This window comes from Coregonus lavaretus, assembly GCF_964263955.1.
Source record: "Coregonus lavaretus genome assembly, contig: HAP1_SCAFFOLD_315, whole genome shotgun sequence".
In the NCBI taxonomy this organism is placed as follows: Eukaryota; Metazoa; Chordata; class Actinopteri; order Salmoniformes; family Salmonidae; genus Coregonus; species Coregonus lavaretus.
This window is the reverse complement of record NW_028165262.1, coordinates 383,963-408,613: the sequence shown is the minus strand read 5'-3', so window position 1 is coordinate 408,613 and position 24,651 is coordinate 383,963. Positions and strand designations below refer to the sequence as shown.

The window sequence follows — 24,651 nt, the reverse complement described above, 5'->3', positions numbered from 1 at the left end:
GGACACCCAAAAGTACTGGTTAAATTTTGAATGCTTGGCAGGACAGGAAAATGGTCAAATAAACGCACTTGTCAAGAGAACATCCCTGGTCATCCCTACTGCTCTGGTCTGGAGGACTCACTAAACACATGCTTTGTTTGTAAATGATGTCTGAGTGTTGGAGTGTGCCCCTGGCTATCCGTTATGGTGCCATCTGGTTTGATTAATATAAGGAATTTGAAATGATTTATACTTTTACATTTACTTTTGATACTTAAGTATATTTAAAACCAAATACTTTTACTCAAGTAGTATTTTACTGGGTGACTTTTACTTTAGTCATTTTCTATAAAGGTATCTTTACTTTTACCCAAGTATGAACATTTTGTACTTTTTCCACCAATGCTACTTTGTTGTACAACTCAAATATGTACTTCACGTGTCAAACTCATTCCACAGAGGGCCAAGTGTCTATGGGTTTACGCTCCTCCATTGTACTTGATTGATGAATTAAAGGTCACTAAATAGTAAGGAACTCCCCTCACCTGGTTATCTAGGTCTTAATTGAAAGAAAAAACCAAAAGGACCCAGGACCCAGTTTGGGAAACCCTGTATTAGGGTAAGAGTGGACTACCCCTGCACTAGGTCCTCCATTGAATGAGTTTGACACCCCTGATACATCCTCCGTCCAATCCTTTCTACATATCTCCACCACCAGATGGCAAACTGCCTTTCTCTTTATTTATTATGGATATAACCCTGTTATTATAGGACTACAGATTCAGACCTTTATGGATATAACCCTGTTATTATAGGACTACAGATTCAGACCTTTATGGATATAACCCTGTTATTATAGGACTATAGATTCAGACCTTTATGGATATAACCCTGTTATTATAGGACTACAGATTCAGACCTGTATGGATGTAACCCTGTTATTATAGGACTACAGATTCAGACCTTTATGGATATAACCCTGTTATTATAGGACTACAGATTCAGACCTTTATGGATATAACCCTGTTATTATAGGACTACAGATTCAGACCTTTATGGATATAACCCTATTGGGGGATATGAAAAAATAAAAAAAATAATGTATGCACTCTGGATAAGAGCGTCTGCTAAAATGTACATGTTAAGTTAATGTATTAAATGTAAGTATCCTGAGTACATTGGTACAAAGGGCTTGCCTATTTATTTGCATTTACCAGTCTAGCCAGTCTTCGACATGTATCCTTACTAGTGTTGTGTAATCTTCTCTGTGAGTCATTTAAACTGCTATTTCTACAGGTTCCTCTGTGGATATGATTAATATTTCATCATATTTTTTATATTCAAAACTACAGTGGAATCTGATAGATCTGTACAGCTTATGTTAGATCTATATAGCTTCTGTTGGATCTATATCGCTTCTGTTGGATCTATATCGCTTCTGTTGGATCTATATAGCTTCTGTTGCATCTATATAGCTTCTAATCGTGTTTTTAAAATTAGCCTGCACATACGTTTCCATAGGACCCAGTCACATAGGTGGACAGATCCGACCACTTGGCTGTCTAAATGACGCCGCCTGCTGGCTCGCCTTGGTCTGCGTCGGTAGGCTACAGTATCGGGTGCAACATCCTGAAATCCTCCAGTGATGAGACAACGTTCAACCAGGACAGAGTCAGCGGTACCCCTACCTACCCTCGACACGCTGCTGCTCCAAGGATGCACGGAAAGGATTTCATTTGTCTTTTTCGTTACACCGCTCTACAAAATCACGAGGTCTAGGCCTACTTTGTTTGCGAATTTGTAATTTGTGATCAACGAAAACCGACACGTTTTTTTTCTTCTTCTTCTCGATAAATCCACGTTGGTTTTATGAATCAAATCTTTCAGCAAGAAAAGGCGATGAGGTCGTCTTAAATGACTGAAATAAGCACGTCACGAACGTCCAATGTAATGTATCTGTGTGATGTTGAAAATACTCGACTAGGATGGGTAATAAGCAAACGATATTTACTGATGAACAGTTCGAGGCATATCAGGTAAAATGTGTTTAAATGTTTATTTTTTTTTCATGATCTAGTTTAGGCTACTTAATTTCCATACTGTCATATCAATTAATGTAACATTCAACAGTATGTATTGTGGAAGAAGTAGCTTAGATAGGCCTGTTTATGTTTATTAAAAAACCTCATGAAATTAATCTGGCATGATGAATTGCAAGTGTCCATAATGTAGATACATTTATATTCAGGCAAATGTATCTTTTTTATACACACTGAGGAATAATCTGTCAGAATTTTCAGCGCACTGTTCTTGTTTATTGTTGGACGCTTGAGATAAGTCCCAGGTAGGTAGGTTACTGTCTATATACTGTAAAAATGCATTCCAAATGGCACCTTATTCCCTATTACCAGAGCCCTTATCAAAAGTAGTGCACTGTATAGGAAATAGGGTGTGATTCAGGACGCACACTACTACATTATCGCTGAGGTGTACAGGTTTCGGTACCACCACACAAAGGAATAAATGTGCTCGTTTCATAATAGCTCCACCTAAACCTGTGTGTGATTTGATTTGTTGTAAACCCATTGAGCATGGAGTACCTCATCTAAACTCTCCCAGGGTTAGTGCCCAATGGTGGGCATCAAATGAGGGCTGCTGCCACACCGTCCATCTTTTACACCTGCTATCTTGTTCTGCTAGTCTAGTCTGTTCATTCAAACTGGATTTTAACGTTCCTTTGTCTCTTTCCAGGACTGCACTTTCTTCACACGCAAAGAAATCCTACAGTAAGTTTATTTTATACAGTACACGTGCTTTAATATCCATATGATAACACAATGGATCTGAGAGAGTAATTCAACCTCCCTTTGTTAATGAGACACATGATGACCATGGACTGAGGCTGCAATGGCTACTTAACCCAGTGAGCACAAAGATGTTGAAAATACATATTTTCAACGTCTTGTGCTCATAGGATTATTGTCACACAGTAATCTCTGTGTAACCAGTCCAGGACATAATTTAGAATCCACACACTGGCCCAGCCATCATCTGCAGCTTCATGAATTTAACCAAGCCCAGCCAGCACATGTAGCTTCATGAATTTAACCAAGCCCAGCCAGCACCTGTAGCTTCATGAATTTAACCAAGCCCAGCCAGCACCTGTAGCTTCATGAATTTAACCAAGCCCAGCCATCACCTGCAGCTTCATGAATTTAACCAAGCCCAGCCAGCACCTGCAGCTTCATGAATTTAACCAAGCCCAGCCAGCACCTGTAGCTTCATGAATTTAACCAAGCCCAGCCATCACCTGCAGCTTCATGAATTTAACCAAGCCCAGCCATCACCTGTAGCTTCATGAATTTAACCAAGCCCAGCCATCACCTGCAGCTTCATGAATTTAACCAAGCCCAGCCAGCACCTGTAGCTTCATGAATTTAACCAAGCCCAGCCAGCAGCTGCAGCTTCATGAATTTAACCAAGCCCAGCCAGCAGCTGCAGCTTCATGAATTTAACCAAGCCCAGCCAGCAGCTTCATGAAATAAAGATTAAAATCTCACCTTTCTGGTAAAAAAAATAGCTGCTTTAAAGCTAGTTTCCTGCAATTCTACACATTTTGTCATGGGCCGGAGAGAATTTAGTTAGTTTTAGAGCAAATGTCCTGCAATTCTACACATTTTGTCATGGGCCGGAGAGAATTTAGTTAGTTTTAGAGCAAATGTCCTGCAATTCTACACATTTTGTCATGGGCCTGAGAGAATTTAGTTAGTTTTAGAGCAAATGTCCTGCAATTCTACACATGTTCTTAAACCTGTGTCACACGAAGCAATTTGGACTCAATTTCTGTTGCAGATGCAAGTTGCAAGTGACATCTCAAGCAACTTTGCTGATACACAAACCTGTTTCACAAATGATTTGTTTATCCAAATGTTTGGTATATGTAACGTCAATATAGACAAAATGCTTGCTGTCCAATTTAGCTAGCTAGCCAAAATGTTGCCTATTTGCCAACCATGTTTTTACCAAGATAGCTAACCAAGCTAGCGATAAGCTGAGTTTAGCTAGCTAGCTAGTGCAGTTCATGTTAAACCATTTAAGTTGAAACTGGAGAGAGAAATGTATTGACTGCCAGGCCATGTACATAAACCATGACTAGCCATGCATGGTGTCTCTTTAAGGAATACCTGGGATAGTATAAAAGTAATCCTTCTACCCCCCCCCACCCCAACCCCACAAAAAAATAATAATATTAATAATAATAATAATAATAATAAATATAAAAAATATATATATACAAAAAATAATAATAATAAATATATATATATATATATATATATATATATAAAACAAATGAAAATTTTAAATATACTCTAAAAATTTACAAATTAGAAAAAAAATGTGTGAAGTGGTTGTCCCACTGGCTATCATAAGGTGAATGCACCAATTTGTAAGTCGCTCTGGATAAGAGCGTCTGCTAAATGACGTAAATGTAATGTAAATGTGTCTAGATAAAAAAAATAAAAAATCCCATTTGGCATGTCTCTTTTGTCATGGTTTGCAGCAGCACTGACAGCTGTATTGACATGACAACTGGGTCGGAGTTCCGGACGGAACGGAACGATATGATTGGACATTGCATACAGTCAGTTGCATGAAATAGGATTGATTTATATCTCTTGCAATGCAATGCAACTAAGTTGCAGGCAATTTTTTGGGGTTGACACACTGAGCAACGCAGATTCAACTTTGTTGCACGCAACATAAATTGCGTCCAGATTGCTTCGTGTGACATCGGCTTTATGCTATCTGAGTGACTCAAACATTATAACTAAACCATTGAGGTCCCCATGCTATGATATTTTTGGAATTTTAGATTCTCCCTGACTGTCTAGTTTTTATTTTTGTGATTGTTAGTTCTCAAAGATGATCTAATTAAAAAATACAGTATATAGGTCCATTATCGTTTCTACATACTTGATATCTGGTTTTAAGTTTACACTGAAAACATTTTACCATTCCGTTAAAATTTTGTTCAGTGTACAGTGGGGAAAAAAAGTATTTAGTCAGCCACCAATTGTGCAAGTTCTCCCACTTAAAAAGATGAGAGAGGCCTGTAATTTTCATCATAGGTACACATCAACTATGACAGACGAATTGAGAAAATAAAATCCAGAAAATCACATTGTAGGATTTTTGATGAATTTATTTGCAAATTATGGTGGAAAATAAGTATTTGGTCACCTACAAACAAGCAAGATTTCTGGCTCTCACAGACCTGTAACTTCTTCTTTAAGAGGCTCCTCTGTCCTCCACTCGTTACCTGTATTAATGGCACCTGTTTGAACTTGTTATCAGTATAAAAGACACCTGTCCACAACCTCAAACAGTCACACTCCAAACTCCACTATGGCCAAAACCAAAGAGCTGTCAAAGGACACCAGAAACAAAATTGTAGACCTGCACCAGGCTGGGAAGACTGAATCTGCAATAGGTAAGCAGCTTGGTTTGAAGGAATCAACTGTGGGTGCAATTATTAGGAAATGGAAGACATACAAGACCACTGATAATCTCCCTCGATCTGGGGCTCCACGCAAGATCTCACCCCGTGGGGTCAAAATGATCACAAGAACGGTGAGCAAAAATACCAGAACCACACGGGGGGACCTAGTGAATGACCTGCAGAGAGCTGGGACCAAAGTAACAAAGCCTTCTGTCAGATGTGGTGTGGGTGCGTGGAGAGGAGTCAGACGCAGGACGCATAAGCTAAGTCGAACAGGACTTTACTAGAGGCACGACCAGTACAAAATAAAGTGCCTTTAACGAGAAGGCAAAACGACGACGCAACACAGTGCATAATAATAACAATGCCAGAGTACAGCACAGGATACCACCAACAGACAGGAACAAAAATAACACACAACTAACGAACACAACCACAGGAAACTTATAAGTCACATAATCAAGACCAAACGGACACAGGTGTAACAGACAGACCAAACCAAACGAACATAGAAACATTCAACGGTGGCAGCTAGTACTCCGGGGACGACGAACGCCGAAGCCTGCCCGAACAAGGAGGAGGAGCAGCCTCGGCAGATTCTGTGACAGTACCCCCCCCCTTGACGCGCGGCTCCAGCCGTGCGCCGACCCCGGCCTCGGGGACGGCCAGGAGGACGCGGACCCGGACGCGTGGGATGACCACGGTGGAACTCAGTCAGGAGGGATGGATCTAGGATGTCCCTCCTAGGCACCCAGCACCGTTCCTCCGGACCGTACCCCTCCCACTCCACGAGATACTGGAGACCACTCATCCGGCGTCTCGAGTCCAAGATGGTCCGGACCCTGTACGCCGGAGCCCCTTCGATGTCCAATGGGGGCGGATGGGTCTCTCCTATCTCATCTTCTTGGAGTGGACCAGCTACCACCGGCCTGAGAAGAGACACATGGAACGAGGGGTTAATATTCTTATAATCAATAGGCAGTTGTAACCTGTAACACACCTCGTTCAATCTTCTCAGGACTTTAAAGGGCCCCACAAACCGCCGACCCAGCTTCCGGCAGGGCAGGCGGAGGGGCAGGTTTCGAGTCGAGAGCCAGACTCGATCTCCCGGTGCGTATACCGGTCCCTCACTGCGGTGGCGATCGGCTCTCGCCTTCTGTCGACGGATGGCCCGCTGCAGATGGACATGTGCAGCGTCCCACGTCCCCTCCGAGCGCCGAATCCACTCATCCACCGCAGGAGCCTCGATCTGGCTCTCGTGCCATGGTGCCAGAACCGGCTGATACCCTAAAACACACTGGAAAGGTGTTAGATTGGTGGAGGAGTGGCGGAGAGAGTTCTGGGCCATCTCTGCCCAGGGGATATACCTTGACCACTCCTCCGGCCGGCCCTGGCAATAGGACCTCAGAAACCTACCCACATCCTGGTTGACTCGTTCAACCTGCCCATTGCTCTCTGGGTGGTACCCCGAGGTAAGGCTCACCGAGACCCCCAAGCGTTCCATGAAAGCCCCCCAGACTCTGGAGGTGAACTGGGGACCTCGGTCAGACACTATATCCTCGGGGACCCCATAGTGCCGGAAAACGTGGGTAAACAGGGCCTCAGCGGTCTGTAGGGCAGTAGGGAGACCCGGCATTGGGAGGAGACGACAGGCCTTGGAAAACCGATCCACAACGACCAAAATGGTGGCATTCCCCTGGGAGGGGGGAAGGTCGTTAACAAAATCCACCGAGAGGTGGGACCATGGTCGTTGCGGAACGGGCAGGGGATGTAACTTTCCCCTGGGCAGGTGTCTAGGCGCCTTACACTGGGCACACACCGAGCAGGAGGAGACATAAACTCTCACATCCCTAGCTAACGTTGGCCACCAGTATTTCCCGCTAAGGCAGTGCACTGTCCGGCCAATACCTGGATGTCCAGAGGAGGGTGATGTATGAGCCCAATAAATAAGTCGGTCACGAACCTCGAGCGGAATGTACGTCCGCCCCATAGGACACTCGGGGGGAGTAGGGTCGGCACGTAACGCCCTTTCGATCTCCGTATCGACCTCCCACACTACCGGAGCCACCAGACAAGACTCCGGCAGTATGGGAGTAGGCTCAATGGACCTCTCCTCTGTGTCATACCGCCGGGACAGGGCGTCTGCCTTACCGTTCTGGGACCCTGGGATGTACGTGATCTTAAAAACGAACCGGTTTAGGAACATGTTTCACCTAGCCTGACGAGGGTTTAGTCTCCTAGCTGCCCGGATGTACTCCAGGTTACGGTGGTCAGTCAGAATGAGGAAAGGGTGTTGAGCCCCCTCAAGCCAATGCCTCCACACCTTTAGGGCCTGAACCACAGCTAACAACTCCCTGTCCCCTACGTCATAATTACGCTCCGCCGGGCTGAGCTTCTTGGAATAGAACGCACAGGGGCGGAGTTTAGGTGGCGTGCCGGACCGTTGCGACAGAACCGCCCCAATACCGGCTTCTGAAGCGTCCACCTCCACCTGGAATGGTAAAGCGGGATCCGGATGCGCCAGCACCGGCGCCGAAGTGAACAGGTTCTTCAGTTTAACGAATGCCCTGTCCGCTTCAGCTGACCACTGCAAACGCACCGGACCCCCCTTTAGCAGGGACGTAATGGGAGCTGCCACCTGTCCAAAACCCCGGATAAACCTCCGGTAGTAATTAGCAAAACCTAAAAACTGCTGCACCTCTTTTACAGTGGTTGGAGTTTGCCAATTACGCACGGCCGACACGCGGTCAACCTCTATCTTCACACCAGATGCGGACAATCGATAACCCAAGAAGGAGATGGACTCCTGGAAAAACAAGCATTTCTCTGCCTTGACATACAAGTCATGCTCCAACAGCCTCCTCAACACTCTGCGTACCAGGGCTACATGCTCGGCTCGTGTAGCAGAGTACACTAGGATGCCGTCGATGTACACTACCACACCCTGCCCATGCATGTCCCTGAAAATCTTGTCCACAAAGGATTGAAAGACTGAAGGAGCATTCATTAACCCGTATGGCATGACGAGATATTCGTAATGACCCGAGGTGGTGCTGAATGCTGTTTTCCATTCATCTCCCTCCCTAATGCGCACCAGATTGTACGCGCTCATGAGATCCAACTTTGTGAAGAACCGCGCTCCGCGTAATGATTCTGTCATAGTCGCAATCAGAGGAAGAGGATAACTGTACTTAACCGTGATCTGATTGATACTACGATAATCAATACACGGGCGCAAACCCCCGTCCTTCTTCTTCACAAAGAAGAAACTCGAGGAAACCGGGGAAGTGGAGGACCGTATGTATCCCTGTTCCAAGGACTCGGCTATGTAAGTCTCCATAGCCGCGGTCTCCTCTTGAGACAGGGGATACACACGGCTCCGCGGAAGTGCCGCTCCTGTTTGGAGATTTATCGCACAATCCCCCTGTCTATGAGGTGGCAACCGTGTTGCCCTAGTTTTGCTGAAAACCAGTGCTAAATCCTCATATTCAGGGGGAATGTGCATTGAGGACACCTGGTTCGGACTCTCCACCGATGTTGCCCCTATGGAAACACCTAGACATCTCCCTACACACTGGGCAGACCATTCCATAAGAGCCCTCTGTTGCCACGTAATGGTAGGATCATGGGTGCTTAACCAGGGAAGCCCCAGCACCATGGGATACGCAGGAGAGTCGATCAGATAAAACTGAATGATCTCCTCATGACCCCCCTGCGTAATCATCTTCAGTGGCGCTGTGACTTCTCTAATCAACCCCGACCCCAGCGGCCGGCTGTCTAGAGCATGAACTGGCAAAGGGGGTTCCACCGGCCGAAGGGGAATTCCAACCCTGGAACAAAATACACGATCAATAAAATTCCCAGCTGTGCCTGAGTCTACTAGCGCCTTATGCTGGGAATGAGGTGCCACCTGTGGAAATCTCACAGGTATACACAGGTGTCCAACAGAGAGCTCTGGGTAAGTGGGGCATCTACTCACCTGAAATGGCTCCCCAGTGCGTGACCTGTTGTCCCCTTTCCCAGGAGACCCTCCCCAGCACCTAGCCGCAGTGTGCCCTCCACGGCCACAGTTGGTGCAGGGGACGGCCCCCCTCGGGTTCTCTCTCCTCCTCTCCCTAGCGCCTGCACCCCCGAGCTCCATGGGAATCGGCTCGGCGGTGCTGGAGGATGGAATGGACGACCCCCATTCGGGACGTCCGCGTGTAGCCAGCAGGGTGTCGAGACGAATGGACATGTCCACCAACTGGTCGAAGGTGAGGTTGGTGTCCCTGCAGGCCAGCTCACGACGAACGTCCTCTCGTAGGCTGTATCGATAATGGTCAATGAGGGCCCTCTCATTCCATCCCGCATCTGCCGCTAGCGTCCGGAACTCCAGGGCGAACTCCTGGGCACTCCTCTTCCCCTGTCGGAGGTGGAACAGACGCTCCCCCGCCGCCACCGGCCGAAGGGGAATTCCAACCCTGGAACAAAATACACGATCAATAAAATTCCCAGCTGCGCCTGAGTCTACTAGCGCCTTATGCTGGGAATGAGGTGCCACCTGTGGAAATCTCACAGGTATACACAGGTGTCCAACAGAGAGCTCTGGGTAAGTGGGGCATCTACTCACCTGAAATGGCTCCCCAGTGCGTGACCTGTTGTCCCCTTTCCCAGGAGACCCTCCCCAGCACCTAGCCGCAGTGTGCCCTCCACGGCCACAGTTGGTGCAGGGGACGGCCCCCCTCGGGTTCTCTCTCCTCCTCTCCCTAGCGCCTGCACCCCCGAGCTCCATGGGAATCGGCTCGGCGGTGCTGGAGGATGGAATGGACGACCCCCATTCGGGACGTCCGCGTGTAGCCAGCAGGGTGTCGAGACGAATGGACATGTCCACCAACTGGTCGAAGGTGAGGTTGGTGTCCCTGCAGGCCAGCTCACGACGAACGTCCTCTCGTAGGCTGCATCGATAATGGTCAATGAGGGCCCTCTCATTCCATCCCGCATCTGCCGCTAGCGTCCGGAACTCCAGGGCGAACTCCTGGGCACTCCTCTTCCCCTGTCGGAGGTGGAACAGACGCTCCCCCGCCGCCTTCCCCTCAGGTGGATGATCGAACACTGCCCTGAAGCGGCGGGAGAACTCCGCGTAGGTGATGGTAGCGGCGTCTATTCTCCTCCATTCGGCGTTAGCCCACTCCAACGCCTTGCCGGAGAGACAGGAGATGAGGGCGGAAACGCTCTCGTATCCCGAGGGCGCCGGGTGTATGGTGGCCAGGTAGAGTTCCACCTGCAGGAGGAATCCCTGACACCCGGCTGCGGTACCATCATATGCCCTCGGGAGCGAGAGCCGAATGCCGCTGGGTTCCGGTACTGGGAGAGGAGGACTGGCCGATGGTGAGGGTAAGGTGTGCGAAGATGTGGGCATCTTGCCCGTAACCAAACGGCGCAGCGTGTTGGACAACTCGTTCATGGCGACCCCAAGTTGCTGGATCATGGTGTCTTGATTGCAGATCCTTTCCTCGAGGGACTTGGGTGCCGCCGTTGCTCCTGCTGACTCCATGAGGGTGTGTTATTCTGTCAGATGTGGTGTGGGTGCGTGGAGAGGAGTCAGACGCAGGACGCATAAGCTAAGTCGAACAGGACTTTACTAGAGGCACGACCAGTACAAAATAAAGTGCCTTTAACGAGAAGGCAAAACGACGACGCAACACAGTGCGTAATAATAACAATGCCAGAGTACAGCACAGGATACCACCAACAGACAGGAACAAAAAAACGTATAAGTCACATAATCAAGACCAAACGGACACAGGTGTAACAGACAGACCAAACCAAACGAACATAGAAACATTCAACGGTGGCAGCTAGTACTCCGGGGACGACGAACGCCGAAGCCTGCCCGAACAAGGAGGAGGAGCAGCCTCGGCAGATTCCGTGACACCTACCATCAGTAACACACTACGCCGCCAGGGACTCAAATCCTGCAGTGCCAGACGTGTCCCCCTGCTTAAGCCAGTACATGTCCAGGCCCGTCTGAAGTTTGCTAGAGTGCATTTGGATGATCCAGAAGAGGATTGGGAGAATGTCATATGGTCAGATGAAACCAAAATATAACTTTTTGGTAAAAACTCAACTCGTCATGTTTGGAGGACAAAGAATGCTGAGTTGCATCCAAAGAACACCATACCTACTGTGAAGCATGGGGGTGGAAACATCATGCTTTGGGGCTGTTTTTCTGCAAAGGGACCAGGACGACTGATCCGTGTAAAGGAAAGAATGAATGGGGCCATGTATCGTGAGATTTTGAGTGAAAACCTCCTTCCATCAGCAAGGGCATTGAAGATGAAACGTGGCTGGGTCTTTCAGCATGACAATGATCCCAAACACACCGCCCGGGCAACGAAGGAGTGGCTTCGTAAGAAGCATTTCAAGGTCCTGGAGTGGCATAGCCAGTCTCCAGATCTCAACCCCATAGAAAATCTTTGGAGGGAGTTGAAAGTCTGTGTTGCCCAGCGACAGCCCCAAAACATCACTGCTCTAGAGGAGATCTGCATGGAGGAATGGGCCAAAATACCAGCAACAGTGTGTGAAAACCTTGTGAAGACTTACAGAAAACGTTTGACCTGTGTCATTGCCAACAAAGGGTATATAACAAAGTATTGAGAAACTTTTGTTATTGACCAAATACTTTTTTTCCACCATAATTTGCAAATAAATTCATAAAAAATCCTACAATGTGATTTTCAGGTTTTTTTTTCTCATTTTGTCTGTCATAGTTGACGTGTACCTATGATGAAAATTACAGGCCTCTCTCATCTTTTTAAGTGGGAGAACTTGCACAATTGGTGGCTGACTAAATACTTTTTTCCCCCACTGTATATACAGTGAGGGAAAAAAGTATTTGATCCCCTGCTGATTTTGTACGGTTGCCCACTGAAAAAGAAATGATCAGTCTATAATTTTAATGGTAGGTTTATTTGAACAGTGAGAGACAGAATAACAACAACAAAAATCAGAAAACGCATGTCAAACATGTTATAAATTGATTTGCATTTTAATGAGGGAAATAAGTATTTGACCCCTCTCAATCAGAAAGATTTCTGGCTCTTTTATACAGGTAACGAGCTGAGATTAGGAGCACACTCTTAAAGGGAGTGCTCCTAATCTCAGTTTGTTACCTGTATAAAAGACACCTTTCCACAGAAGCAATCAATCAATCAGATTGCTTTGGGGGTGTTTTTCTGATAAGGGGACAGAACAACTTCACCGCATCAAAGGGACGATGGACGGGGCCATGTACCGTCAAATCTTGGGTGAGAACCTCCTTCCCTCAGCCAGGGCATTGAAAATGGGTCGTGGATGGGTATTCCAGCATGACAATGACCCAAAACACATTGCCAAGGCAACAAAGGAGTGGCTCAAGAAGAAGCACATTAAGGTCCTGGAGTGGCCTAGCCAGTCTCCAGACCTTAATCCCATAGAAAATCTGTGGAGGGAGCTGAAGGTTTGAGTTGCCAAACGTCAGCCTCGAAACCTTAATGACTTGGAGAAGATCTGCAAAGAGGAGTGGGACAAAATCCCTTCTGAGATGTGTGCAAACCTGGTGGCCAACTACAAGAAATGTCTGACCTCTGTGATTGCCAACAAGGGTTTTGCCACCAAGTACTAAGTCATGTTTTGCAGAGGGGTCAAATACTTATTTCCCTCATTAAAATGCAAATCAATTTATAACATTTTTGACAAGTGTTTTTCTGGATTTTTTTGTTGTTATTCTGTCTCTCACTGTTCAAATAAACCTACCATTAAAATTATAGACTGATCATTTCTTTGTCAGTGGGCAAACGTACAAAATCAGCAGGGGATCAAATACTTTTTTCCCTCGCTGTATGCAGTCCATTCGGAAAGTATGCAGACCCTTTTTCCACATTTTGTGACGATACAGCCATATTCTAAAATGGATTTAGTAGCTTTTCCCCCTCATCAATCTACACACAATACTCCATAATGACAAAGCAAAAACAGGTTTTTTTATAAATGTTTGCAAATTTATAAAAATGAAAAAATGAAATATCACATTTACATAAGTATTCAGACCCTTTACTCAGTACTTTGTTGAAGCACCTTTGGCAGCGATTACAGCCTCAAGTCTTCTTGGGTATGGCGCTACAAGCTTCGCACACCTGTATTCGGGGAGTTTCTCCCATTCTTCTCTACAGATCCTCTCATGCTCTGTCAGGTTGGATGGGGACCGTCGCTGTATCAGCTATTTTCAGGTCTCTCCAGAGATGTTTGATCAGGTTCAAGTCCGGGCTCTGGCTGGGCCACTCAAGGACATTCAGAGACTGGTCCCGAAGCCACTCCTGCGTTGTCTTGGCTGTGTGCTTAGGGTCGTTGTCCTGTTGGAAGGTGAACCTTCGCCCCAGTCGGAGGTCCTGAGCGCTCTGGAGCAGGTTTTCATCAAGGATCTCTCTGTACTTTGCTCCGTTCATCTTTACCTCAGTCCCTGCCGCTGAAAAACATCCCCACAGCATGATGCTGCCACCACTATGCTTCACCGTAGGGATGGTGCCAGGTTTCCTCCAGACGTGGCGCTTGGCATTCAGGCCAAAGAGTTCGATTTTGGTTTCATCAGACCAGAGAATCTTTTTTCTCATGGTCTGAGTCCTTTAGGTGCCTTTTGGCAAACTCCAAGCAGGCTGTCATGTGCCTTTTACTGAGGAGTGGCTTCCGTCTGGCCACTCTACCATAAAGGCCTGATTGGTGGAGTGCTGCAGAGAAGGTTGTCCTTCTGGAAGGTTCTCCCATCTCAACAGAGGAACTCTGGAGCTCTGTCAGAGTGACCATTGGGTTCTTGGTCACCTCCCTGATCAGTTTGGCCAGGTGGCCAGCTCTAGGAAGAGTCTTGGTGGTTCCAAACTTCTTTCATTTAAGAATGATGGAGGCCATTGTGTTTTTGGGGACCTTCAATGCTGCAGACATTTTTTGGTACACAGTCCTGTCTCGGAGCTATACGGACAATTCCTTCGACCTCATGACTTGGTTTTTGCTCTGACATAGACAGGTGTGCCTTTCCAAATCATGTCCAATCAATTGAATTTACCACAGGTGGACTCCAATCAAGTTTTAGAAACATCTCAAGGATGATCAATGGAAACAGGGTGCACCTGAGATCAATTTCCAGTCTCATAGCAAAGGGTCCGAATACTTATGTAAATAAGGTATTTCTGTTTTTTATTTTTAATAAATTTGCAAACATTTCTAAAAACCTGTTTTTGCTTTGTCATCATGGGGTATTGTGTGTATATTGATTAGGTAAATGTTTGATTTAATCCATTGTAGAATAAGGCTGTAACGTAACAACATGTGGAAAAGGGGAAGGGGTCTGAATACACTGTTTAGCTAGCTCTCACTGTATATATCATGTTTTTGTAGAGACTGCTTTCAGCTGGCTCTTCCCATTCTTATTTTCTCTGCCACCTGCTTTGAGCTAACTCCTAGTCTCCAGTCCACGCTGCCTTGCCTGTAACTTGGAGCCTTTCCAAAGACAGTGCGTCTCTCTCTGTCTCTCTCTCTCTCTCTCTCTCTCTCTCTCTCTCTCTCTCTCTCTCTCTCTCTCTCTCTCTCCCCCTCTCCCCCTCTCCCTCCCCCTCCCTCATTCTCTCTTTTTGCTGGCCTCAGTATTCTAAAGCAATTAAATTCCTGAAATGTTGCCAGTGCACTTCCAGAATGACTTATGGTAGAAAATCGCTCCCCGCTTACAATTAAAAACCTGTAGGAGCTTGTATTTTTTTTTAACCAATGGCCATTTGTTATCTTGAAATATAGGTCAGGGCCACTTCAGTAGTCCTCTCAAGTTGCAAAGCTGCATCGGCAACATTAAAATGACATATTGGATGTAGATTCCAATTAACACACACTTATTGTTTTTTGATGCATTGTAGATGACCACTGTGTAGTGTAGTGCAGGACGTTGCTGATAGTTACAGACTCATTTGCTTTGCTACTCCATACTCGCTCCTTGTTAATCCATGTCCCTTTGCTACTCCATACTCTCTCCTTGTTAATCAGACCATACATGTCCCTTTGCTACTCCATACTCTCTCCTTGTTAATCAGACCATACATGTCCCTTTGCTACTCCATACTCTCTCCTTGTTAATCAGACCATACATGTCCCTTTGCTACTCCATACTCTGTCCTTGTTAATCCATGTCCCTTTGCTACTCCATACTCTCTCCTTGTTAATCAGACCATACATGTCCCTTTGCTACTCCATACTCTCTCCTTGTTAATCAGACCATACATGTCCCTTTGCTACTCCATACTCTCTCCTTGTTAATCAGACCATACATGTCCCTTTGCTACTCCATACTCTGTCCTTGTTAATCAGACCATACATGTCCCTTTGCTACTCCATACTCTCTTCTTGTTAATCAGACCATACATGTCCCTTTGCTACTCCATACTCTCTCCTTGTTAATCAGACCATACATGTCCCTTTGCTACTCCATACTCTCTCCTTGTTAATCAGACCATACATGTCCCTTTGCTACTCCATACTCTCTCCTTGTTAATCAGACCATACATGTCCCTTTGCTACTCCATACTCTCTCCTTGTTAATCAGACCATACATGTCCCTTTGCTACTCCATACTCTCTCCTTGTTAATCAGACCATACATGTCCCTTTGCTACTCCATACTCTCTCCTTGTTTATCAGACCATACATGTCCCTTTGCTACTCCATACTCTCTCCTTGTTAATCAGACCATACATGTCCCTTTGCTACTCCATACTCTGTCCTTGTTAATCAGACCATACATGTCCCTTTGCTACTCCATACTCTCTCCTTGTTAATCAGACCATACATGTCCCTTTGCTACTCCATACTCTCTCCTTGTTAATCAGACCATACATGTCCCTTTGCTACTCCATACTCTGTCCTTGTTAATCAGACCATACATGTCCCTTTGCTACTCCATACTCTGTCCTTGTTAATCAGACCATACATGTCCCTTTGCTACTCCATACTCTCTCCTTGTTAATCAGACCATACATGTCCATTTGCTACTCCATACTCTCTCCTTGTTAATCAGACCATACATGTCCCTTTGCTACTCCATACTCTCTCCTTGTTTATCAGACCATACATGTCCCTTTGCTACTCCATACTCTCTCCTTGTTAATCAGACCATACATGTCCCTTTGCTACTCCATACTCTGTCCTTGTTAATCAGACCATACATGTCCCTTTGCTACTCCATACTCTCTCCTTGTTAATCAGACCATACATGTCCCTTTGCTACTCCATACTCTGTCCTTGTTAATCAGACCATACATGTCCCTTTGCTACTCCATACTCTCTCCTTGTTAATCAGACCATACATGTCCCTTTGCTACTCCATACTCTCTCCTTGTTAATCAGACCATACATGTCCCTTTGCTACTCCATACTCTGTCCTTGTTAATCAGACCATACATGTCCCTTTGCTACTCCATACTCTGTCCTTGTTAATCAGACCATACATGTCCCTTTGCTACTCCATACTCTCTCCTTGTTAATCAGACCATACATGTCCCTTTGCTACTCCATACTCTCTCCTTGTTAATCAGACCATACATGTCCCTTTGCTACTCCATACTCTCTCCTTGTTTATCAGACCATACATGTCCCTTTGCTACTCCATACTCTCTCCTTGTTAATCAGACCATACATGTCCCTTTGCTACTCCATACTCTGTCCTTGTTAATCAGACCATACATGTCCCTTTGCTACTCCATACTCTCTCCTTGTTAATCAGACCATACATGTCCCTTTGCTACTCCATACTCTGTCCTTGTTAATCCATGTCCCTTTGCTACTCCATACTCTCTCCTTGTTAATCAGACCATACATGTCCCTTTGCTACTCCATACTCTCTCCTTGTTAATCAGACCATACATGTCCCTTTGCTACTCCATACTCTCTCCTTGTTAATCAGACCATACATGTCCCTTTGCTACTCCATACTCTGTCCTTGTTAATCAGACCATACATGTCCCTTTGCTACTCCATACTCTGTCCTTGTTAATCAGACCATACATGTCCCTTTGCTACTCCATACTCTCTCCTTGTTAATCAGACCATACATGTCCCTTTGCTACTCCATACTCTCTCCTTGTTAATCAGACCATACATGTCCCTTTGCTACTCCATACTCTGTCCTTGTTAATCAGACCATACATGTCCCTTTGCTACTCCATACTCTGTCCTTGTTAATCAGACCATACATGTCCCTTTGCTACTCCATACTCTCTCCTTGTTAATCAGACCATACATGACCCTTTGCTACTCCATACTCTCTCCTTGTTTATCAGACCATACATGTCCCTTTGCTACTCCATACTCTCTCCTTGTTTATCAGACCATACATGTCCCTTTGCTACTCCATACTCTGTCCTTGTTAATCAGACCATACATGTCCCTTTGCTACTCCATACTCTCTCCTTGTTAATCAGACCATACATGTCCCTTTGCTACTCCATACTCTCTCCTTGTTAATCAGACCATACATGTCCCTTTGCTACTCCATACTCTGTCCTTGTTAATCAGACCATACATGTCCATTTGCTACTCCATACTCTCTCCTTGTTAATCAGACCATACATGTCCCTTTGCTACTCCATACTCTCTCCTTGTTAATCAGACCATACATGTCCCTTTGCTACTCCATACTCTCTCCTTGTTAATCAGACCATACATGTCCCTTTGCTACTCCATACTCTGTCCTTGTTAATCAGACCATACATGTCCCTTTGCTACTCCATACTCTCTCCTTGATAATCAGACCATACATGTCCCTTTGCTACTCTATACTCTGTCCTTGTTAATCAGACCATACATGTCCCTTTGCTACTCCATACTCTCTCCTTGTTAATCAGACCATACATGTCCCTTTGCTACTCCATACTCTCTCCTTGTTAATCAGACCATACATGTCCCTTTGCTACTCCATACTCTCTCCTTGTTAATCAGACCATACATGTCCCTTTGCTACTCCATACTCTCTCCTTGTTAATCAGACCAAACATGTCCCTTTGCTACTCCATACTCTCTCCTTGTTAATCAGACCATACATGTCCCTTTGCTACTCCATACTCGCTCCTTGTTAATCAGACCATACATGTCCCTTTACTACTCCATACTCTCTCCTTGTTAACTAGACTGATAGATTTGCTACAGTTAGTTCATTGTTTACAGTCAATTATTGATTATCTCATTTATCAGTGTTCAAACACTGACCAAGTAGCCCTCCACCCCTTTCCTCTACAAAGCTAACCTTAACACACTGACCAAGTAGCCCCCCACCCATGTCCTCTACAAAGCTAACCCTAACACACTGACCAAGTAGCCCCCCACACATGTCCTCTACAAAGCTAACCTTAACACACTGACCAAGTAGCCCCCCTCCCCTCTCCTCTCCTCCACCAAGTAACCCCCTGCCCATTTCCTCCACCAAGTAGCCCCCCTCTCCTCTCCTCTCCTCCACCAAGTAGCCCCCCTCCCCTCTCCTCCACCAAGTAGCCCCCCTCCCCTCCCCTCTCCTCCACCAAGTAGCCCCCCTCCCCTCTCCTCTCCTCCACCAAGTAGCCCCCCTCCCCTCTCCTCCACCAAGTAGCCCTCCTCCCCTCTCCTCCACCAAGTAGCCCCCCTCCCCTCTCCTCCACCAAGTAGCCCCCCTCTCCTCTCCTCCACCAAGTAGCCCCCCTCCCCTCTCCTCTCCTCCACCAAGTAGCCCCCCTCCCCTCTCCTCTCCTCCATCAAGTAGCCCCCCTCCCCTCTCCTCCACCAAGTAGCCCCCCTCCCCTCTCCTCTCCTCCACCAAGTAGCCCCCCTCCCCTCTCCTCTCCTCCACCAAGTAGCCCCCCTCTCCTCTCCTCCACCAAGTAGCCCCCCTCCCCTCTCCTCTCCTCCACCAAGTAGCCCCCCTCTCCTCTCCTCTCCTCCACCAAGTAGCCCCCCTCCCCTCTCCTCTCCTCCACCAAGTAGCCCCCCTCTCCTCTCCTCTCCTCCACCAAGTAGCCCCCCTCCCCTCTCCTCTCCTCCACCAAGTAGCCCCCCTCCCCTCTCCTCTCCTCCACCAAGTAGCCCCCCTCCCCTCTCCTCTCCTCCACCAAGTAGCCCCCCTCCCCTCTCCTCTCCTCCACCAAGTAGCCCCCCTCCCCTCTCCTCTCCTCCACCAAGTAGCCCCCCTCCCCTCCCCTCTCCTCCACCAAGTAGCCCCCCTCTCCTCTCCTCCACCAAGTAGCCCCCCTCTCCTCTCCTCCACCAAGTAGCCCCCCTCCCCTCTCCTCTCCTCCACCAAGTAGCCCCCCTCCCCTCTCCTCTCCTCCACCAAGTAGCCCCCCTCCCCTCCCCTCTCCTCCACCAAGTAGCCCCCCTCTCCTCTCCTCCACCAAGTAGCCCCCCTCCCCTCTCCTCTCCTCCACCAAGTAGCCCCCCTACCCTCTCCTCTCCTCCACCAAGTAGCCCCCCTACCCTCTCCTCTCCTCCACCAAGTAGCCCCCCTCCCCTCTCCTCCACCAAGTAGCCCCCCTACCCTCCCCTCTCCTCCACCAAGTAGCCCCCCTCCCCTCTCCTCCACCAAGTAGCCCCCCTCCCCTCCCCTCTCCTCCACCAAGTAGCCCCCCTCCCCTCTCCTCTCCTCCACCAAGTAGCCCCCCTCCCCTCTCCTCTCCTCCACCAAGTAGCTCCCCTCTCCTCTCCTCCACCAAGTAGCCCCCCTCTCCTCTCCTCCACCAAGTAGCCCCCCCCTCTCCTCTCCTCTCCTCCACCAAGTAGCCCCCCTCTCCTCTCCTCCACCAAGTAGCCCCCCTCCCCTCTCCTCTCCTCCACCAAGTAGCCCCCCTCCCCTCTCCTCTCCTCCACCAAGTAGCCCCCCTCTCCTCTCCTCCACCAAGTAGCCCCCCTCCCCTCTCCTCTCCTCCACCAAGTAGCCCCCCTCCCCTCTCCTCTCCTCCACCAAGTAGCCCCCCTACCCTCTCCTCTCCTCCACCAAGTAGCCCCCCTACCCTCTCCTCTCCTCCACCAAGTAGCCCCCTCCCCTCTCCTCTCCTCCACCAAGTAGCCCCCCTCCCCTCTCCTCTCCTCCACCAAGTAGCCCTCCTCCCCTCTCCTCCACCAAGTAGCCCCCCTCCCCTCTCCTCCACCAAGTAGCCCCCCTCTCCTCTCCTCCACCAAGTAGCCCTCCTCCCCTCTCCTCCACCAAGTAGCCCCCCTCCCCTCTCCTCCACCAAGTAGCCCCCCTCCCCTCTCCTCTCCTCCACCAAGTAGCCCCCCTCCCCTCTCCTCTCCTCCATCAAGTAGCCCCCCTCCCCTCTCCTCCACCAAGTAGCCCCCCTCCCCTCTCCTCTCCTCCACCAAGTAGCCCCCCTCCCCTCTCCTCTCCTCCACCAAGTAGCCCCCCTCTCCTCTCCTCCACCAAGTAGCCCCCCTCCCCTCTCCTCTCCTCCACCAAGTAGCCCCCCTCCCCTCTCCTCTCCTCCACCAAGTAGCCCCCCTCCCCTCTCCTCTCCTCCACCAAGTAGCCCCCCTCCCCTCTCCTCTCCTCCACCAAGTAGCCCCCCTCCCCTCTCCTCTCCTCCACCAAGTAGCCCCCCTCCCCTCTCCTCTCCTCCACCAAGTAGCCCCCCTCCCCTCCCCTCTCCTCCACCAAGTAGCCCCCCTCTCCTCTCCTCCACCAAGTAGCCCCCCTCTCCTCTCCTCCACCAAGTAGCCCCCCTCCCCTCTCCTCTCCTCCACCAAGTAGCCCCCCTCCCCTCTCCTCTCCTCCACCAAGTAGCCCCCCTCCCCTCCCCTCTCCTCCACCAAGTAGCCCCCCTCTCCTCTCCTCCACCAAGTAGCCCCCCTCCCCTCTCCTCTCCTCCACCAAGTAGCCCCCCTACCCTCTCCTCTCCTCCACCAAGTAGCCCCCCTACCCTCTCCTCTCCTCCACCAAGTAGCCCCCCTCCCCTCTCCTCCACCAAGTAGCCCCCCTCCCCTCTCCTCCACCAAGTAGCCCCCCTACCCTCCCCTCTCCTCCACCAAGTAGCCCCCCTACCCTCCCCTCTCCTCCACCAAGTAGCCCCCCTCCCCTCCCCTCTCCTCCACCAAGTAGCCCCCCTCCCCTCCCCTCTCCTCCACCAAGTAGCCCCCTGCCCCTCTCCTCCACCAAGTAGCCCCCCTCCCCTCTCTCTTTCCTCCACCAAGTAGCCCCCCTACCCTCTCCTCCACCAAGTAGCCCCCCTCCCCTCTCCTCTCCTCCACCAAGTAGCCCCCCTACCCTCTCCTCCACCAAGTAGCCCCCCTCTCCTCTCCTCCACCAAGTAGCCCCCCTCTCCTCTCCTCCACCAAGTAGCCCCCCTCCCCTCTCCTCTCCTCTCCTCTCCTCTCCTCCACCAAGTAGCCCCCCTCTCCTCTCCTCCACCAAGTAGCCCCCCTACCCTCTCCTCCACCAAGTAGCCCCCTGCCCCTCTCCTCTACAAAGCTCACATTGCATAATGAGCTACCCTACATTAAATACTCTACAGTATCATGTCTGGGAAAAACAGCTTGCTGAATGTTTTCAGAAAATTGAATTCGGTCCATCTTTTTAACAATGTATTGTATGTAACGGTTTAACCTTTCCCTTGTGTTGGAAAAGGATATCCAGGTATGTTCCGGGTCAGTTTGACCCAGTACAGTAGGTTCAGTAAACTCAGACAGTACAGTATTCCTTATCACCATGTTGGTGAATCCATCATACATTCATTCATCATTTCAAGTTATTAAGTGAACATGGCATACCTATCCAATAGTCAGTTGATTCCACCCCCTTTTAACCATGCATCCCATAATAGGGATTGTTTGCTCTCAACAACACCCTCCCCTTTCCACTGATTCTGATTTCTGGCTCTGATAACACTCCCACACCTCTCGGTTCTGCTATGGTGAACCACTCCAGGATTTATGGAGTCGACTCCACACCTCTCGGTTCTGCTATGGTGAACCACTCCAGGATTTATGGAGTCGACTCCACACCTCTTGGTTCTGCTACGGTGAACCACTCCAGGATTTATGGAGTCGACTCCACATCTCTTGGTTCTGCTATGGTGAACCACTCCAGGATTTATGGAGTAGACTCCACATCTCTTGGTTCTGCTATGGTGAACCACTCCAGGATTTATGGAGTCGACTCCACACCTCTCGGTTCTGCTATGGTGAACCACTCCAGGATTTATGGAGTCGACTCCACACCTCTCGGTTCTGCTATGGTGAACCACTCCAGGATTTATGGAGTCGACTCCACACCTCTTGGTTCTGCTATGGTGAACCACTCCAGGATTTCTGGAGTTGACTTTTCGACACTTGGTGGTCAAGGAGATGAGTAAGCGATTATTTTTGAGTCGACTCCACACCTCTCGGTTCTGCTTCTCACCTCGTGCTTTAATTGACTGAATTTGAATGTGTGTTCCAACTACGGTATCAGGTAAACAGTAGAGATGAGCTATCCAAGAGTCAATTCAATTCCATCCATGTGTCCAATAATAGTTAGTCTAATTTAAAACAACCTCCTCCTTGATTCCACTTTCTCCATGGTCTGATTTCTGGGTGTGATAACATTTGGTACACCTCGGTTCCTCTTGGACTTCTGCTGTTCGAACTGAGAGCCACTTCCTTTCTGTTATACCAGGACAGGATGTACCTCCCCTCAACATCCTTTCTGTTATACCAGGACAGGATGTACCTCCCCTCAACATCCTTTCTGTTATACCAGGACAGGATGTACCTCACCTCAACATCCTTTCTGTTATACAATGACAGGATGTACCTCACCTCAACATCCTTTCTGTTATACCAGGACAGGATGTACCTCCCCTCAACATCCTTTCTGTTATACCAGGACAGGATGTACCTCACCTCAACATCCTTTCTGTTATACCAGGACAGGATGTACCTCACCTCAACATCCTTTCTGTTATACCAGGACAGGATGTACCTCACCTCAACATCCTTTCTGTTATACCAGGACAGGATGTACCTCAACTCAACATCCTTTCTGTTATACCAGGACAGGATGTACCTCCCCTCAGGTTCCACTGAGCCTGGTTGTCAGAGGTATGACGCACAGACTGTCACCAAGATGGATGGATGGCTGCAATCGCCAGCAATGTGCCACAAATGACCCAATAAAACGGCAGCAGACCAAACTGTAGTGTGAATCACGAGGAGAGGAGTGACACCTCTCTCTCTCTCTCTCTCTCTCTCTCTCTCTCCCTCCCCCTCCCTCTCTCTTCTCTTCTCTCTCTCTCTCTCCCTTCTCGCTGATAGATTTTTTTATAGGGATCCGTTTCAGTAATGTTGGTAATCAAAGGACAAAGTCATGATGAGATGACATAAGGTGAGCGAGGAGGAGGAGTTCCAGACTCCAGGGCCGGCGCCAGAACGAGTCAGTTGGACGGGCATTTGATTTCCATAGGGGGGAGGCCCGTTTTTGTCACGGGACTTACTATGTGCGTCATTTTCTATGGGTTTTACAGTAAAGACATGTCATTTTACTGTAAAAATGTATTACCTTTTAATGTTGCATGAACACAACCAGTCATGATGTTTTGATCTGATTGTCAAACAAATCACTTTAAAAAAAACTAGCTTACCTTCGTACGTTCATCCAAAATTATTCCAGCATCCGAACAGTACACTGTTGGCACTTGCCAACTTTCCTTCAATTCACAAACGGCTGAAACTATCTCACCGGCGAAAGTATCAGAGTGAGCGAAACAGCGCCCCTCTGTCTCACTATGTGTAGCCCATGTATCTGATGCTGTGTGGCCAAAAAGAGAATGACATGCCAGACAGCGTCATATACATGGGCTACACATGCTGAGAAAGAGGGGTGCTGTTTCGCTAACTCGGATGCTTCATCTGCGATTGATGCACCTTTCTGGCGGTGCGCGTCTCAGTCAAAAAAAAATATGAATACTGAAGTGTTTTATTTGGACGGGCAAGGAGGTACGGTAGGGTCTGCCTGTAACGCCGTCCCTGGTGCGTGCGTGCGTGCGTACGTGCGTGCGCTTCTCTCTCGCTGTGTCCTTCAGTGCCTTTAAAGGTTGTCAGTGAATACTGTTCACAGACGGGGGTCATCAGGCAATTTATCACTGGAGAGTTAGTCATTATTAACCGTTATTTATTTCACTGTGTACC

General features: G+C 48.2%; 1 protein-coding gene across 1 annotated transcript in view; it reads left to right on the top strand.

The window, feature by feature from the left end:
* Window positions 1-1,620: 1,620 nt before the first annotated feature.
* LOC311116051 (calcium and integrin-binding family member 2-like) overlaps window positions 1,621-24,651 on the top strand; it is a 40,435-nt gene continuing 17,404 nt past the window's right edge. The window contains exons 1-2 of the mRNA XM_084191182.1: window positions 1,621-2,015; window positions 2,731-2,765. Coding sequence (XP_084047308.1) covers window positions 1,965-2,015; window positions 2,731-2,765 — 86 coding nt within the window. The 5' untranslated portion in view covers window positions 1,621-1,964. The remainder of the gene's footprint in view (window positions 2,016-2,730; window positions 2,766-24,651) is intronic.